The 17370-nt window shown below is 39.0% G+C and overlaps 1 protein-coding gene across 5 annotated transcripts in view; it reads right to left on the bottom strand.

Annotated features, from left to right (window-relative positions):
* Positions 1–17370, bottom strand: part of MSRA (methionine sulfoxide reductase A) — a 451589-nt gene that overhangs the window by 370275 nt on the left and 63944 nt on the right. The window contains exon 1 of one of the 5 annotated variants that reach the window (XM_053901096.1): positions 16462–16513. The exons of the other annotated variants lie outside the window; for them this stretch is intronic. Within the exon in view, the coding sequence (XP_053757071.1) occupies positions 16462–16498 (37 nt within the window). The 5' untranslated portion in view covers positions 16499–16513. Of the gene's footprint in view, positions 1–16461; positions 16514–17370 lie in introns of those variants that run through there. 5 annotated transcript variants of the gene reach the window in all.

The raw sequence follows: 17370 nt of genomic DNA, 5'->3' as shown, positions 1-17370 counted from the left end.
ATGCCTACAGTGAGCTCCCTCTCTACTCTCCACATTATCTATTTCAAACCTTCTTCACCCTCCTCAAGCACCCCCCTCCTCATTTCAGTGTCCACTGGTACCTCACAGAAAAATCTAGAAACCATCAAGAAGATAGTGTCTTAATCTTGCCCACTATCAACAAAATTATCTGTGTCAAGATCATCTTTACTGCCAGGTTCAAAGGATAAGGGACTGTCTTATCTATACCTATTTCAATGGCATTTTAAAAAAATGTTTATTTAAACATTTAAGGGAGAGAGAGAGAGAGAGAGAGCAACCATGATCGGGGAAGGGGAAGTGAGAGAGGGGGACAGAGGATCTGAAGCAGGCTCTGTGCTGACAACAGAGGGCCCGACACAGGGCTCGAACTCAGGAAACATGAGATCATGACCTGAACCATGGACACCTGACCAACTGAGCCACCCAGGAGCCCCTTCAATGGCATTTTTTAAGTGACTAATTTTTATTATGTTTTTCCAAAATGTTTGATCTGATTTTAATGCAAACAACATCTTATTGTTTTATGCTTCCATTTCATTGGTTTGCCTAATACTGTATATATAATTAAATTGTGTAAATTTAGTAACAAGCCCAACTGACATAAAAAACATTTGAGAACAAACACAACAGACTCTTGGTAAAGCATAAAAATTACAGAAGTACACAGATATACAGAGACATAGCCTACTAGCTAAAAACATTGCATCTAGCAACACATCAGCCACAACAGTTAAGGAGAGAATAAGGCTTATCAATTAGTACAGTGAGTCTATTAGGTGAAAATCAGTCAAGAGAGCTTCCACTGTCATATTCTGTCCTTTAATTATACAATTTTTTTTTACATAACCATCTTTTCCACTATAATCTCTCTGAAGAAAGGTTCTGTGCCTTCTTGGTATCCTAAGCAAATCTAGTACAGTTCCAAGGAAATTACAGATTTTCAGCAAATGTTTTGACTTGAATCGAAATGAATTTAATTGAGGTAATACTGGCTAAAATATATCAACACCCAAAAAGTTGTAGATGCATGTTTTGTACGACTGAGTCATACAGAAAGAAGTAAATCCTTAAAGCTTGGTGTCACTTCCTCCTTTGTACACATTCCATAATGCTAACAAACCATACACTGATTGGCAGGTAACAGGTCTTAGAGAGCGAGGCATCTCTTCCAATTAGCAGAGAAAGCTCTTCTTGCTGACACACTGTAAAGTCTATCTCCTTCCTATCTGGTACAATTACAAATTCATTGTTCCATTGTTTAGAACTCTCAATGTTTCTAAATACTATGTTCACTTATGCCTAATCAGTTCCTGTGCTGGATACTCTACTTGCTCTTTCAGAATCACTATCCACTATTCTCTGCCCTATTTTTGTCCTGTATGGACCATGCATTAAGGGCTCCCTTGATTTCAGGCTTCTGATTGGGTTTGGCCAATGAGAGACACTAGCAGAAGAAGGTACAATAGAGAAACTGTCTAGAAGTGTATTCCTCTGGCTCTATCTCCTTTCCAGGCCAGAATTTGGCAGTGGTTGTGTTCCTCTACTGAAGGGCACAATTGCTGTGGGGTGATCCTCTCTCCTACAGCCACAGTTCCATTCTCATAAAGCCTCCTCCTCTTGCCCCTCTTTGGATTTAGTAGCAGTAAAGTTGTTTCCAGCTCCTGGGTGCTCTGCCATCTCCCATTGGTTTCTTTTAGCCCTGCCCACCACCTTTGTAACCAGGCCTTCATTCAACTTTCTCCAATTATCCCTCTTGACCCTGACCAAGACAGTCCCTTTGTCCACTATGCAGAGAGATAATTCCAAGGCTCTACTGCTCTCAGTACTCTACTCCAGGCCCAAATTATAAAAAGTCTTCACTCAACCCCACCTCTTCTCATATCCTAATGCTGTTCTCCACTGACAACCTGGTACTCCCCAAGAATCAAACACAAGCCTCTATTAGAGCACTCAACACTTTTGTGACATATTTCTTTGAATTTTTTTCTCTCCAAAAGGACAAAGTTGTATATTAATCACCTCAGTACCCGAGTGCTTATCAGAGAACCATATACATATAGAAATACCTTGCCAGGGGCGCCTGGGTGGCTCAGTCAGTTAAGCAGCCAACTTTGGCTCAGGTCATGATCCCGCAGTTCGTGAGTTCGAACCCTGCATCGGGCTCTGTGCTGACAGCTCAGAGCCTGGAGCCTGCTTTGGATTCTGTGTCTCCTCCTCTCTCTGCTCTCCCATGCTCATGCTCTGTCTGTCTCTGTCTCTCAATAATAAATAAACGTTAAAAAAATTAAAAAAAAAAAAAAAAGAAATACTTTGCCATGATTGCTTTTCCATGCTAGAGTAACTCCACACTTCAATCATTTAGTCCACTACAAACCACTTAAGTGGTTCTAACTTAATCACTGTTCTCTGGGGTTGCAACAGAAAACACCTTAACCAAATCGACTTCATTATCTCCTCTAGATCCTAAAGAAGGTGACTCAATGAAGACTTAAACAACAAGCTCCTACAGTGTCCCGTCATCATCTTGTTCACCAACAATCATTTTCCTTCAACAGACACCCATTCATATTTTATTATGAACACGTGCATTTTAAGGACAAATTACATAGCAATATTAAAACATACCAGAAATAATATCCAGGACAATGCATTTCCATGGAGTTAATAGCTACAATTCACTATCATGCTCTCAGAGAGTGTTTGTATAGATACAAACTATGAAATATAAGGAGGCAGAACAAGAGCCTACCCAGGTGTACAAGAGCTAAAAGCCACACTCCAGGTCCTTCACATTCACAGGGGATTCCAGAGGCCTCAGAAATAGGGGGAGTTTTCCTTAAGGGTCTCTAGAATTCACCTTTATGAATACTGACATCGTTCTAGAGAGGGCCAAACCAGCCTGGGCTAAGCCAGAAAAGCTAATACTCTTGGCACCAATGACTTTTCCCCAAAATGGTCCTGCATCCCTGCTGTTATAGCACAAGCCCAGATGCCAACTCTGCCCCTGGGGGAAGGGAGAAGATTGGATTAAAGTCTTACAAAAAGGGTAACAGAGGAGCTGGTTTCAAAGAATGTGTACAAGTTTACCAGTCAGTGAAAATAAGGGAGGTAAGTCTAAGCAGAGAAAACAAAGTACTAAAAGCACAAATGTAGTGAAGAACATGGAATTTGGGAAAAGGGAAAAAAAAAAAATTCAAACACAGTATATGGGAAGACCTGGGAGATGAGTATATCAAGGTGGCATAGAACTAGAGTATGAAGAAATGTGAGTATCCCGCTGAGGAATATGGACTTTACTGTGGGGAAATGGAGAGCCACTGGAGGTCTTTGAAAAGAGAAGTGATGATTAGGCCCATAGTATTAATCAGTAGGGTTATAACATCTCGAGGTAAAGACAGGTATTCTATGATTATTTATGCCATCCAAGGGCCTTTACACATAGTTGGAACCATGACTTACATATCTTTGTTTCCCCTTAGCATTTCCCATAGTTCTCTGCACGTAGCTAATACTCAGTTGATGTTTGCTGAATAAATGAATAACAGAGTCATTACTATGAAGTTTTTCCTATAATCAAGAATGCATACCCATGACTAATTGTACCTACCAAAGCTATATAGGCAATGAAGTGAAGACATTACTCCAAAGCAGGAGTGAGGAATAAGAAAAGCTAAAGCTAATATTCAAGATCTGCCAACCAACAGTAGCTCGGGGGATATAGTTAAAAGCCAGTACAAATAAAATAACCAGAAACTCACTAAAATCCTGTAAACACTTTTGATTTGGTGTCTGTGTCTTTCCTGACTGATGAAAATTAAGTATCTCCTCAGAGTGATGAAGTGCTTTGTATGTTTTTGTTTATGTTCACCCTTTGGTATCTTCTGATCAAGACGGAATGTTATATTTGTGTGAATTCAAGCAAGAAGGCAGGGACCCAGGATTTTTCTTTATTGTGGCAATCAGAGATTCATTCATGACTGAAAATGACAGCAAATTTGGGTTTTCTCTGACAATACTTCTAACTGGTTCATCAGAGCAAAGAGAGTCCAAGTTATCAAAAATTAAAATATTTTAATACTAGCAAGTAACATTCACAGCTATCAACGAAGAGCCTGGGTAAATGGGCAAGCACATGTATTGATTGTACTCCCATTACACCATCAAATTATTGATTATCCATATGTATAAGACACTTCACTGGATTAACAAAGATATTGTCCCAACAACTAAAATGCATTCTAATACCCAGAATATAGAAACTTACATTTATAGAAATCTAGTCTCTTTCTCCACTCCCAAAGAGAAGAGCCAACAGTTCACAGTTATTCAGGACAGCATAGCCCACAGTCCCCTTTCTATGTACATTGTGGCTGGCCAGCATGCTGGGTGAGAGCACTGTGCAGACCCAGCCCAAGGGAAAGCTGTGGATTTTCCCCAACTATCTTTGGTGCTCCTTCTAGGGACTCTCTCCTCTCTTTCTTTGCAATCCTTCTCTTTAAATGCCCAGTGCTCTCTCTGGTCCCAAAGAGCCCTCTTCTCTAACCTCTCCCTCTACACTTACCTATCCTCTGTTCCATCCTTTGTCATTGCTCTTCCCTTCAAGACCAACTTGGGAAATCAATCCCCAACAAAGTAGAGACGCCTAATTAGACGCCTCATAAAGTCCTACAGAACAATCCAGTTCTAAAAGAGAACTCCTGAAAGGCACCTGGGTGGCTCAGTCGGTTAAGCGTCCAACTTCGGCTTCGGTCATGATCTCACGGTTTGTGGGTTCGAGCCCCACGTCAGGCTCTAAGCTGTCAGCCCAGAGCCTGGAGCCCGCTTTGGATTCTGTGTCTCCTTCTCCCTGCCCCTCCCCCACTTGTGCTCTGTCTCTGTCTCTCAAAAATAAGTAAGTGTAAAAAAAAAAATTTTTTTAAGAGAACTCCTGGAATATACAAGACAAATTCCAAGATAGAAGTTCAGGCATTATTCAGCCAGAGTTATTTGGGGCAGCTGTGAATATTCAGCACCCTCAAATTATTTCATGAGGTAAACCAACTATTTTGCTAATACAAAATACAGCCCAAATAGAACTTATTCTTGTTTTAAACTCTAAGATGCCTACTTCCACCTGAGCAGACCTTGCTCCAGTCTCCTTCAGGATCCTAAGCTTATAACAATGGCATGTTATCACACTATATCAAAATTATGTATCTGTCTAGCCTCTTGCCCCCAACAACCTGTAGATACATTTTTAGTCTCTGTACCCTAGAGCCTAGCACAGTGCTCAGCATACAATAAGTATGTTTTCCAATAACTGCCAGATGAATACATTTTTACTCAATGTGTAAAATTAAGGAACTATTATTTGGTGCACTAACACTGTGATCGAACTGGTGTTTTAATGTCATTAGTTGCAAGGATGGTTCTTTCCTTCTTTGACATGCAGCTTTAAGCCATATGTCAGGACAGTAGAGAGCAAAGGTACTATTTCAGCAGCACTGAATTGTAGCAGTGGCTCTAACTATGAACTGACACTTCCTTCCCCTCTAAGCCACCATGGGTTATAGACTAAAGACATGTGCAGGACCTAGGGAATTGCAGCTCTTCTGGTCCTACTGTCCCCACCACATGTTGATTTTTTTTTTTCCAAAACCAAAGACTCCATCGTTTTAAAAACTGGCACAGTTTGTATCTTTGTATATTCTCTATTTATTAATTCATTCCTTAAGGAGGTACTGGGTGTAGGCTATGTTCTGCTCTAAGTGTTCTAAATGCTGGGGAATCAGGGGTGACTAAGACAAAATTCCTGTCCCCGTGGGACCAGTCCAGATATCTCAAATTCATCATACAGATCTATGAGGATTCCCCTAACCATGAAATTGAACCTCTTGTCTTCCCAAGAACTGAATAATCGAATACAGGTTATGGTATCAATTTTTTAGAAAACTCAGTAATGTTTCTGACTACTCCCTCTATCAAATCAAATCGGATTAGTCACTGCATGCATTTCCTAGGGCTGTGATAACAAATTACCACAAATTTGGTGGCCTCAACACAGAAATTTATTCTCTTGCACTTCTGGGGGCCAGAAGTCCAAAATCAGGGTCTCAGTAGGGCCATGGTCCCCTGAAGGCTTTGAGAAAATATTATTCCTTTCCTGCATACTAGCTTCTGGTGTCCCGGTAATTCTTGCTATCCCTCTATTTATAGCTGCATCACTCCAGTCTCTGCCTCCATCTTCACATAGTCTTCCTTCTCTGGGTATCTTCACATGATCTGTCTTCCTTGTGTCTCTCCACATGGCCTTCTGTCCCATGTGTCTTTGCATGGCTTTCTCTGTATCTCTGATCTCCCTCCCCTCCCACAAAATCTAAACCCCACATGATTGCAAAGTCTCTTTTCTAATGTTCTATGGATATGTTTTTCCTCATAAATATTTAATCCATCTCTATTTTGCTAGAAGGTGTGAGACAAGAACATAACCTCACTTTCTTAATATAGTTAGCCAATCGCCATATCACCATTAATAAAATTATCCATGCTTTCAACTCTGAGGATACAATGTCATTTTTATCTTAAAATAAATTCCTATCTAAACTGGGTCATCTTTTCCATTAGCCCATTGGCTTATCCCATTACTAAAACCACACTGTTTACTAAGTTTATAGTAAGTTTTAATATCTCCTGTATAAGTCCTCATCTTCATTGGGTGTTCTCATGCATTTATTTTTTCATCTGAACTTTGTAATTCTTTTAGTAAATCCTTCAAAAAATTTTTCATTGGGATTTTTACTGGATTTATATTTCATTTGCATATGAGATTTTGAAAGAATTGACACCTTTACAATATTGATTCTTTCATTAATGTAAGGTTTCCCTTATGCCCCTTAGTGGAGTTTTATAGTTCCTTCATATATGTCCTTTCTTTAATTTCTTTAACTCATTCCCTGGCCCATCACTTCATTCAACCATCTACTTGCCATCACTCTCATGTATAAGGGCTTTCTTTTTCCATGGAGCCTCCTAGAAAAATCCCAACTATGGACCAATGCAAGTTCTCAGCTTCAGTCCAAGTTCTTCAGCTTGAAATGAGATACCATTTCATGTGCACTAGTTTGGTTTCTACAGTCACTTCTGGCTGAGTGGGGTATTAGGCTGTGCAACATGACTGGATAGTGCCACTGGCTGGACTCCATCTTTAAGCAGGGCTGCAGCAGGGCTTTCCGGTTGGAAGGGAAGTCAAGCTCTTCTCTGCAATCAGGTGGGGTTGCAGACTATGCCCCAAAGTTGGGTGGGTTATAGGCTGGGGATGGCCAGGTAGGCTGCTGGCCATGCTCTGCTGTTGGGCAAGGTCATTGGCTGAGCTCCTTGATTGGAGGAGCCCTCAGTTATATCCTGAAATTGGGTGGGTCTAGAGGCTGGGCTTCACAGTCAAGCAGGGAAACTGTCCAGGCTCCTTTACTGCATGGGGCTGCAGGCTATGATCCGAGAATGTGCAGGGTCTCTAGCTGGACTGCCTGCCTAGGTGAGGTGATAGGCTATGCTAAGCAGTTGAGTAAGGCTGTAGGCTCTGTTCTGATGCAGGATGGGGTTGTAGGCTGGGCTCTGTTCATTTTGTTTCCCCACCTCTGACACATAGAGGTGCTCCCAAATGTTGAGTAAGTAAATGAATCCTCCAGGCAGCACACACTTCCTTGTACTTGAGCTGATATCTACCCAATCACACAATTCAACCAGTGGAACTACCCTACCATGGAACAAAGTCTGTGACCTTGCTCAACCAGAAGTAACTGCAGAGTATAACTAGTTATCTAGCTATCTCACCTGACAATAGCCAGCAGCTCTGCCAGATCAGGAAGCCCACCCAGTGGCCCCTGCCTGAGTGTGAAGGCAAGCCAACAGGCCTATCCAACCACATAGCCCAGCCAGTGTCACCCTGAGAACACAGGCAGAGACCAAAACAGCAAGCTCCACCTGCTATGAACGTTACCAGCTGACCTGTTCAGTACCCCAAGCTGAGCTAACTGATGAAGGTTTTTCCCTGCTGAAGCAAACCTATAAAGTCTGAAAGTGGAGACTACTTATTCAAATGTGTAGATACTCATGGAAGGGATCAAGGATCACAAGGAATCAGATAAACATGATACCACCAGAGGAAACTAATAAAGCTTCAATGACTGACCCAAAAGAAATGGAGATCTATGAACTGTCTACCAAAGAATTCAGAATAATCCTTTAGAGAGAGAGAGAGAAACCAAGAAACAGACTCTTTTTTTTACAGAATACTTTCATTTATTTATTTTTAATGTTTCTTTATTTTTGAGAGAGAGAGAGAGAGAGAGAGAGAGAGAGAGAGGAGGGGCAGAGAGAGAGGGAGACACAGAATCTGAAGCAGGCTCCAGGCTCTGAGCTCTTGACATAGAGCCTTATGCAGGGCTTGAAGCCACAAATTGTGAGATCATGACCTGAGCAGAAGTAGGATGCTTAACCAACTGAGCCACCCAGGCACCCCAATAGACTCTTGACCATAGAGAACAATCTGATGGTTGCCAGAGGGGAAGTGTGTGGGGGGATGGGTGAAATAGGTGAAGGGGATTAAGAATACACTTATCATGAAGAGCACTGGGTGACGTATAAAATTGTTGAATCACTATTATTGTACACCAGAAACTAATATAACACTGCATGTTAACTACACAGGAATTAAAATTTAAAACTTAAATAAATAAATAAACAAACAGAATAATCCTCTTAAATAAGTCTGGTGAACTACAGAACACACAGACAACTAAACGAAGTTAGGAAAATAACACAAGAACAAAATGAGAAGTTCAACAAAGAAATAGAAACCAAGAAAGAAAGAAAGAAAGAAAGAAAGAAAGAAAGAAAGAAAGAAAGACAGAAAGAAAGAAAGAAAATCCTCTAGTCCTGAATAATACAATGACAGAACTAAAGAATTCAACGGAAAGCTTCAATATCAGACTCGACCAGGTAGAAAAAGAATTACTGAACTGGAAGGTAGGTCATTTGAAATGATCCAGTAGAGAAGCAAAAACAAAAAGGAATGAAAAAGAATGAAGAAACCTTATAGGATTTGGAGATACCACCAAAAGAAACAATATACACATTATAAGAATCCAGAAGGCAAAAAGGGAGAGAGAGGGACAGAACAACTATTTAAAGCAATAATGGCTGAAAACTTCCCAAACTTGGGATGCAAAATGGAGATGCAGGTTCGTGCAGCTCAAAGGATTCCAAATTTATTGAACCAAAAAGGGCTACAATTAGACACATAATTAAATTTTCAAAAGTCAAAAACAAAGAGAGAATGTTGAAAGCAGCAAGAAAAAGTGACTTGTCATATTAGGGAGCCCCAATAAGACTATAAGCAGATTTCTCAGTAAAATCTTTGCAGGCCAGAAGACAGTAGAATGATACATTCAAAATATTGAAAGAAAAAAACCTATCATCCAATACTATCCCAGAAAAGCAGTTCTTCAGAAATGAAGAAGAGATACTTTCCCAAACCAACAAAAGCTAAGGTAGTTCATCACTACCAGATCAGCCTTTCAGGAAATGCTAAAAAGCATTCTTTGTATGGAAATAAAATATGCTAATTAACATCTTAAAAACATAGGAATGTGTACAATTTACTGGTAAAGGTAAATACATAGTCAAAGTCAGATTCCCTAATATTGTAATGCTGGTACGTAATTTACTTACAGCTCAGTTTAAAAGTTAAAAGCGAACCATATTAAAAATAACCACAACTACAATAATTTGTTATTGGATACACAATATAAAAGAGATGTAAATGGTAACATCAATAACCTAAAATGTGGGAGTCGGGGGGGGGGGGGGCAGGGACGGGGAGAAATAAAAGTATAATGTTTCTGCAGACCAGAAACCATTGAAGTTAACTTGTTATAAGATTAAAATAGGATGCTATATTTTATGTAAGCCTCATGGTAACCACAAAGGAAAAACCTATAGTAAATACGCAAAAGAATATGATAAAGGAATCAAAGCATACAGCCACAAAAAGTCATCAAAACACACACACACACACACACACACACACACACACACACACAAACACACACAAAACATAGCAAGAGAAGAAACAAGGAACAAAGGATCTACAAAACAGAAAATAGTTAGTAAAATGGCAGTGGTAATTCCTTACCCATCAATAATTACTTTAAATGCAAATGGAGCAAATTCTCCAATCAAAAGACACAGAATGGCTGAATGGATTAAAAAAACACACCCAATGATATGCTGCCTACAAGAGACTCACTTTAAGGACACAGACTGAGAGCAAAGGGATGGAATAAGATATTTCAAACAAATGGTATCCAAAAAAAAGCAGTGATAGTTATACTTATATAGACAAAATAGACTTTAATCTTCAAATGATCAAAAGAGACAAAGAAGATCATTATATAATTATAAAGGGGTCAACCCATCAAGAAAATATAACAATTATAAATATTTATATACACAACATTAGAGCACCTAATTATAAGAAGCAAAATACTAAAAGAAGTAAAAGGAGAAATAAACAGCAACACAACAATAGTGGGAGCTTTAATACCCCACTCTCAACAATGGATAAATCATCCAGACAGAGAATCAATAAGGAAACTGCAGATTTGAACAACACTACAGACCAAATGTATCTAACAGACACATACAGAACATTCCACCCAATAATAGCAGAATACACATTCTTCCCAAACGTACATGGGACATTTTCTAGGATAGATCATATGTTAAGTCCCAAAACAAGTCTCAACATTTTCAAGAAGACAAAAAAAGATTATATAAAGTATCTTTTCTGACCACAATGGTATGAAACTAAAAGTGAGTAGAAGAGAAAAGCTGGAAAACTCACAAACACATGGCACCAAAACAACACGCTCAAAAGAACGAAACTGGACCCCATCTTATACTATTCACAAAAATTAACTTGAAATGGACTAAAGACTAAATGTGAGACCTGAAACCATAAAAATCCTAGAGGAAAACACAGGGAAAAAGCTCCTTGATATTGGTCTTGGCAATGATTTTTCTGGATATGACACCAAAAGCAGAAGCAACAGAAGCTAAAATAAACAAATGGGACTAGATCAAACTAAAAAGCTTCTACACAGCAAAGGAGACCATCGACAAAATGAAAACCTACCTATGGAATGAGAGAAAATATTTGCAAACTACATATCTGATAAGGAGTTAATATCCAAAATATATAAAGAACTCACATAATAGCATGCATGCATGAATGAATAAATGAATGAATGAGGGAATAACTCGATAAAAAACAGCCAGTGACATCTTTCCAAAGAAGATATACAAATGGCCAACAGGTATATGAAAAGGTGTTCAACATCACTATCATCAGGGAAATGAAAATGAAAACCACCATGAGATATCACCTTGCACCTGTTAGAATGGCTGTCATCAAAAAGACAAGCTATAACAAGTGTTGATGAGGATGTGAAGAAAAAGGAACCCTAACACACTGTGAGTAGGAATGTAAACTGGTACAGTGACTATGAAAAACAATATGAAGGCTCTTCAAAAAAAAATAAAAATAGGACTACTGTATGATCCAGCAATTTCACTTCTGGGTATATATCTGAAGGAAAGGAGATCACTATCTCAAAGAGATATCTGCACTTTCATGTTTATTGTAGTATTATTCACAATAGCCAAAATATGGAAACAACCTACATGTCTATCAATGGACGGAAAATATCTATATATCTATCTCACAACAGAACATTAGTCAGCCATTTAAAAAAGGAAATTCTGCCACTTAAAACAATATAAATGGACCTTAAGGGCATTATGCCAAGTAAAATAAGTCAGACAGAGAGAGACGAAGTATGTATGATCTCACTTACATGGAGACGCTAAAACAAACAAACAATCCTCATAGCAACAGAGAGCAAACTGGTAGTTACAGGGTGAGGGGAGTGGTTGAGAGGGCAAAGGTGATAAGAGGGTACAAATTTCCAGTTTTAAAATAAGTTCCGGGGATGTAATGTACAGCATGATGACTATAGTTTACAGTACTGTGTTGTATATTTGAAAGTTGCTAAGATAGAACTTAAAAGTTCTCACCACACACACAAAAAATGGTAACTATGTGAGGTGATGAATGTGTTAATTAGCCTTATATGTGTTAACTAACATGTAACATCATTTTGTATATCTTAAACTTATACAATATTATATGTTAATTATATCTCAACAGAGCTGTTAAAAAAAAAAACTATCCTCATCAATGCCATATATTCTGTGTTATTAGCCAGCTCAGGCTGCTATAACAAACATACCACAGACTGGGTGGCTTCAACAACAAACATTCATTTCTCACAGTTCTGGAGGCTAGGAAGTCCAAAATCAAGGTGCTAGTTAATCTGCTGTCTGGTGAGTCTAGCCCACTTTTCTGATAGCTATCTTTTTGTTGTATCCTCACATAGTGAAGAGTAGAGCAAGAGGAAGCAAGCTCTCTCGTGTCTCTTCCTATAAGGGTATAGCATTCTACTCTCATGACCTAATTACTTCCCAAAGGTTACTGCCCTACCTTCTAATACCATCACATTGGGGATTTGGCTTCCACATATGAATTTGGTGGGGTCGAGAGGACACAAACATTCAGTCCAACCCAGCCCAGGACCTGCCCTCTTTGCCAACTGGCATCTCTATCTCCACCCCTTGTCTTCCAGAACATTCACCTAGCAAATATTTAGTGAGCACCTACTAGGTGAAGACACAGTTCTCCACTCAGGATACAACAGTGAGCAAGACCAACAAGGTTCCTAAACTCTTGTGCTGTTCCTACATTCTAAGTGATGGGAGTAGAAAAAGACAATAAACAAGTAACAAATAGATGAGCCACTACAGAGAGTGACCTTGTTGTGAATAAAATTAAAAAAAAAAAAAAAAAGTGAAGGAGTGACTGGTAGAGGTGAGGGGCTGCTTTAGATAAGGTGGACCTCTCTGAAAAGGAGACTCCTGGGCTGAGACCTGGGGGATTCCAAGAAGTCAGCCATAAAAGTTCAAGGACAATAGTTTCCAGACAGAGGAAACGGTACCAGTGAAAAGCAATAATGAACTTGGCAAATTTGAAGAACAGAAAAATTTCCCCAATCTTCCAAAGTTAAGAAAGCCCCATAGCACTTTGTTTTCTCCATCATGGAATTTATAACACTATACTAGAATTGCATTCCCTTGGAATTTAATTAATTATTTACTAATTTAAATGTAATATTACTTTCAAAATTTAATAATTAATTGCATTTAATTAATTTAATGCAATTGGAATTGCATTTAGTTGAATGTCTTCCCCAACACACTGTAAGTTTTGCAAGAGGGAGCTTAGCACATGATAGACACTCAACAAGTATCTTTTCAGAAACTTTCCAGGTAGTTATAACTGAAAATAAAGGTTTGCTTCCTTTCCAATATTTGTATTTACTTCTTTATATTGTTTATGGCATAGGCTAAAATTTCTAAAATAAGGTTGAATAACTATGAAGATACCAGGCATTTTATCTGGTCATGACTTTAGTAGGAATGTTTTTTTTCACTAAGGAATTGACATTGCTAATGACTTTTTATAGATACTCTATTGTGTGAAGAAAGTCACTTTCTAGATCTCATTTACAAAGAGCTTTTGTTTCTTTATTTGTAAGGAAAAGTAGATGTTGGATTAAATCAAATGGTTTTGAGTAACTATCAGGATGATCATAGAGAATTTTCCCTCTAACGAATGAACACGATTCATTACAATACTAGCTTTCCTGATATTGAACTATCCTTGTGTTTCTGAAGTAAACTCTACCTGATAGTGGTAAATTATTCTTTTCAAATAAGTAGGCAGTCTAGGAATGTTGATAAAAGCTGGGACTTAGGTATCAGAACTGACTGATGAATTAGGGAACAAACAAAATGCAAATAAAGAAGAAAAAATCTATTAGGATTAATAAATAAACCTACGGACTGAGTCTTTGAAAAGAATAATAAAGTAGACCAATTGCCGACAAATCTGACCAAGAAAAAAGAACAACCACAAAAATACAACATGAGGAATAAAGGCTGTATGCTCAGATGAAATGAGCCCAGCCAGTCTTCACTAAAGCCTCAGTTTCCCCCAGTAATCACAGAATATGCAGTCACTAAGGGCCGTGTGAGGCTTAAATGAGATGGTGTGTTCAAAGGACATAGCACACGGAGCACAGTGCTGGCTCCACTGAGAAACTAAAAGTTCTCTTTTTAAAACTCCTAACATCTTACATTTGGGCTTTTATCCTGACTGTCCTTAACAGGCTATTCCAATCTAATAACATGAGTAAGAACATGTTCCTTCTTTCCCTGTGTTCTGGAAGATTTTCATAACCTACATAATCCCAATGGCATTTTAGATCCTAATTTCTTAACAGCTTTCTCTATGCCTTTCATTATTCTTTACCTACTTATGTTCTCCTACCTATTTTAAAGGAGATTTTGGTACTTTCTATTTTCTTAGAAAATCATCCATTTAACCTAGTATTTTCAAATTACAGAGTTTGACATAGCACTCTCCTTGTTATGTCCTCTGTATCTGAGGTTGTGCATCTGAGGTTTACCCTACAGCAAGGACCTAACTTTCTAGGTCTTCAACAAAGTACACCACCTCCTTCCCACTTTACCTTCTAGAACTCCACCCATCACTCTATGCTCTAGCCCCCAGAACTATTTGCCAGGCCCCAGGTATCCCATGTAGTTTTGGCTCTGTCTTCACTTACGCTTTTCCCTGACTGGAACCTGGAATATCTTTTTCTGGTTTCTACACTTGATACAATTCTACTCATCACTTAAGATCCGATTCAAATGTCAAGTTCATTGAAGCAAAGAATTGGTCATTCCTACCTCTGTAATTGGATAGCCCTTTTCTCATAACACTTCTCATGGGACTTCTCATATTGTGCCATAATGGTTTCTATTTCTCTGCACCTGGATTTTTAGTTTCCTTATGATAGACTCTACCTAGTTAAATTTCTTTTCCTTTTTAACATCCTTGCTCTATCTAATCCTAGTACTTAGCAAAATGCCTGGCACATAGTAGTAGCTCAAAAATATGTTCTCAATCTTCCCTGGGGCACCTGGGTGACTCATTTGGCTGAGGGTCCAACTCTTGTTTTTGGCTCAGGTCATGATCCCAGGGTCATGGGATCCAGCCCCCCGTTAGGCTCCATGCTGAGTGTGGAGCCTGCTTAGGATTCTCTCTCTCCTTCTGTCCCTCTCCCCCACTCAGGTGCTCTCTCTCTCTCTCTCTCTCTCTCTCTCTGAAATACAAAAAGTAAAAATTAAAAATATATATATATATACATAAAATATATATACATACACACACATATATGTGTATATATATGTGTATGAGTATATATATACGTGTGTGTATATATATATATATATATATATATATGTTCTCATAGCTCCTGAAACTTGTACTTTACAATTTGTGGTGATATATTACACACACACACACACACACACACACACACACACACACCTATGTAATAGATATTTGGTCTTTCCCCCCACTGTGTTGAGGACAGAGATCTGAATTTTTTGCTCTCCACCGCATCCAGTTCTCAGCATAACACCTAGCACATGAAAAATATTCAAAACCTATCTGTTAAATGAGTACTGTTTAAAGGAAACTAGGTATGGCTGAATCTCCATTAGGCAACTATTTGAAAGAGAAACAGTATTAATCTACGGCAGCTTGGGGATTTGACATATTTAATAGAGATTTGAGACATCTTTATTCTAGAGCCACCTAAATGTGGTAATTAGGTGAGGACCCATAAGGAGGCTGAAGGACACTCTGCTATTTTCGTGGCACAGTAGCTTTTGAAACAATAGTATCCATGACATGGAACAAAAGCTTCTGCCTCATTCACTCCTTCAGCAAACATTTAGAGTGCCTACCTTGTGCCAGGTACCTCTGGAAAGACTGACCACTTCCACATTAAGATACTCCCATCCCAGTCATATTGCCTTCCCCTTGGAAATGATGCATGATATGTTCATGCTAAGCAAAAAAAAAAAAAAGAAAAAAAAAAAAGAAATTACCAAGAAGCCTGTCTGATGGTCCCTCCCTATGATGTTTCTTCTTGCTACAGGAGAAGAGATGGATAGAGTTAACCTGGGAACCTATTTTATATACTTTGAGAGCCTAGCATCCCATTGCTTTGGTTTTTACAAAGTATTTAAAAAAAGAGACAAGATTAGGTGGCCCTATGAGAAAGAAACTATGCAGTGGTGTAGCATTGCAATGAAGGAAGGAGCCAGAGGGAGGTGGAATGATTTATGTTCACAGGCCACAGAAGCATTCCCAATGGCCCCAAATTTGTCATTAGGCACCCATTTAACATCATTCACCACACATCCGCATACCATGATCATACAGCCATGTAAGCAGGTACCAAGGCATGACAGAAGCCAGGTCAAGATGATCAAAGTGAATCCATCACAGCCCAGAAACACTCCTCCTGTCCCTGGATATGAGAGAAACTCTGTTGTCCTACTGGGGGAGTAAGATGCTCTATTTAGTCAAATCAAGCAAATAAGAAACTTTCAGCCTTGTTTGACCTCCGACTGGGACAGTGATGATCTGGCTTTTCCTGGCACCTGTCAGACTGCACCTGGCTAAAATGCTGCCCCCTGTTGTGCATGCCACTCCGTAATAAAGAAGTCACTAAACTGGAGCGGGTTAGAGGAAAGCCACGCAGCTAAATCATGTCATATATAAATGGTTGAATACAGAGGGATATTTTTCAAATGTGTGAAAGGCTGCCACATGTTGGAATTAGATTTTGTTCTGTGTGACCCCAAAAGGTACAAGGAGGATCAGCACATGAAAGTAATAGGAAGAAAGATCACAGCATCACAGCTTAATAGAAAAACCTACCAAAGATAGCACAGGTCAGCCAGCCTTGAAGAAAGCGAGATCTCTATTGTGAAAACCAAGACAGTCACTTGACACAGATTCTGCAAAGGAGATAGAAGGATCAGAGGAGTGGTTTTGCTGGATAATATTTAAGTTATTGTCCAAATATGAGAGGCATTTAAAAAAGTACAGGAAACAACTAAAGAGAATCTTCAAATACACTCATCCGACAATGACATGAGGGAACGGCGGTGGTTCTCATTCACACTGTCTCTCCTAACTAAACCGTTCACCCTATTTCTAGCCAGCAGTAACTTATTTGAATTTCTCTTCGCTCCAGACACCCCTGATATGAATCCTACTGGGCCTTCAAGAAGATGGGAAAAGAGGCTAGGGAGCAAGCCATAAATCTGGGC

The sequence above is a fragment of the Panthera pardus genome, unplaced genomic scaffold (assembly GCF_024362965.1).
Source record: "Panthera pardus isolate Hobbes unplaced genomic scaffold, ASM2436296v1 HiC_scaffold_13, whole genome shotgun sequence".
NCBI lineage: Eukaryota > Metazoa > Chordata > Mammalia > Carnivora > Felidae > Panthera > Panthera pardus.
The sequence above is the reverse complement of the archived record's forward strand: the minus strand, read 5'-3'. Positions and strand labels throughout refer to the sequence as shown.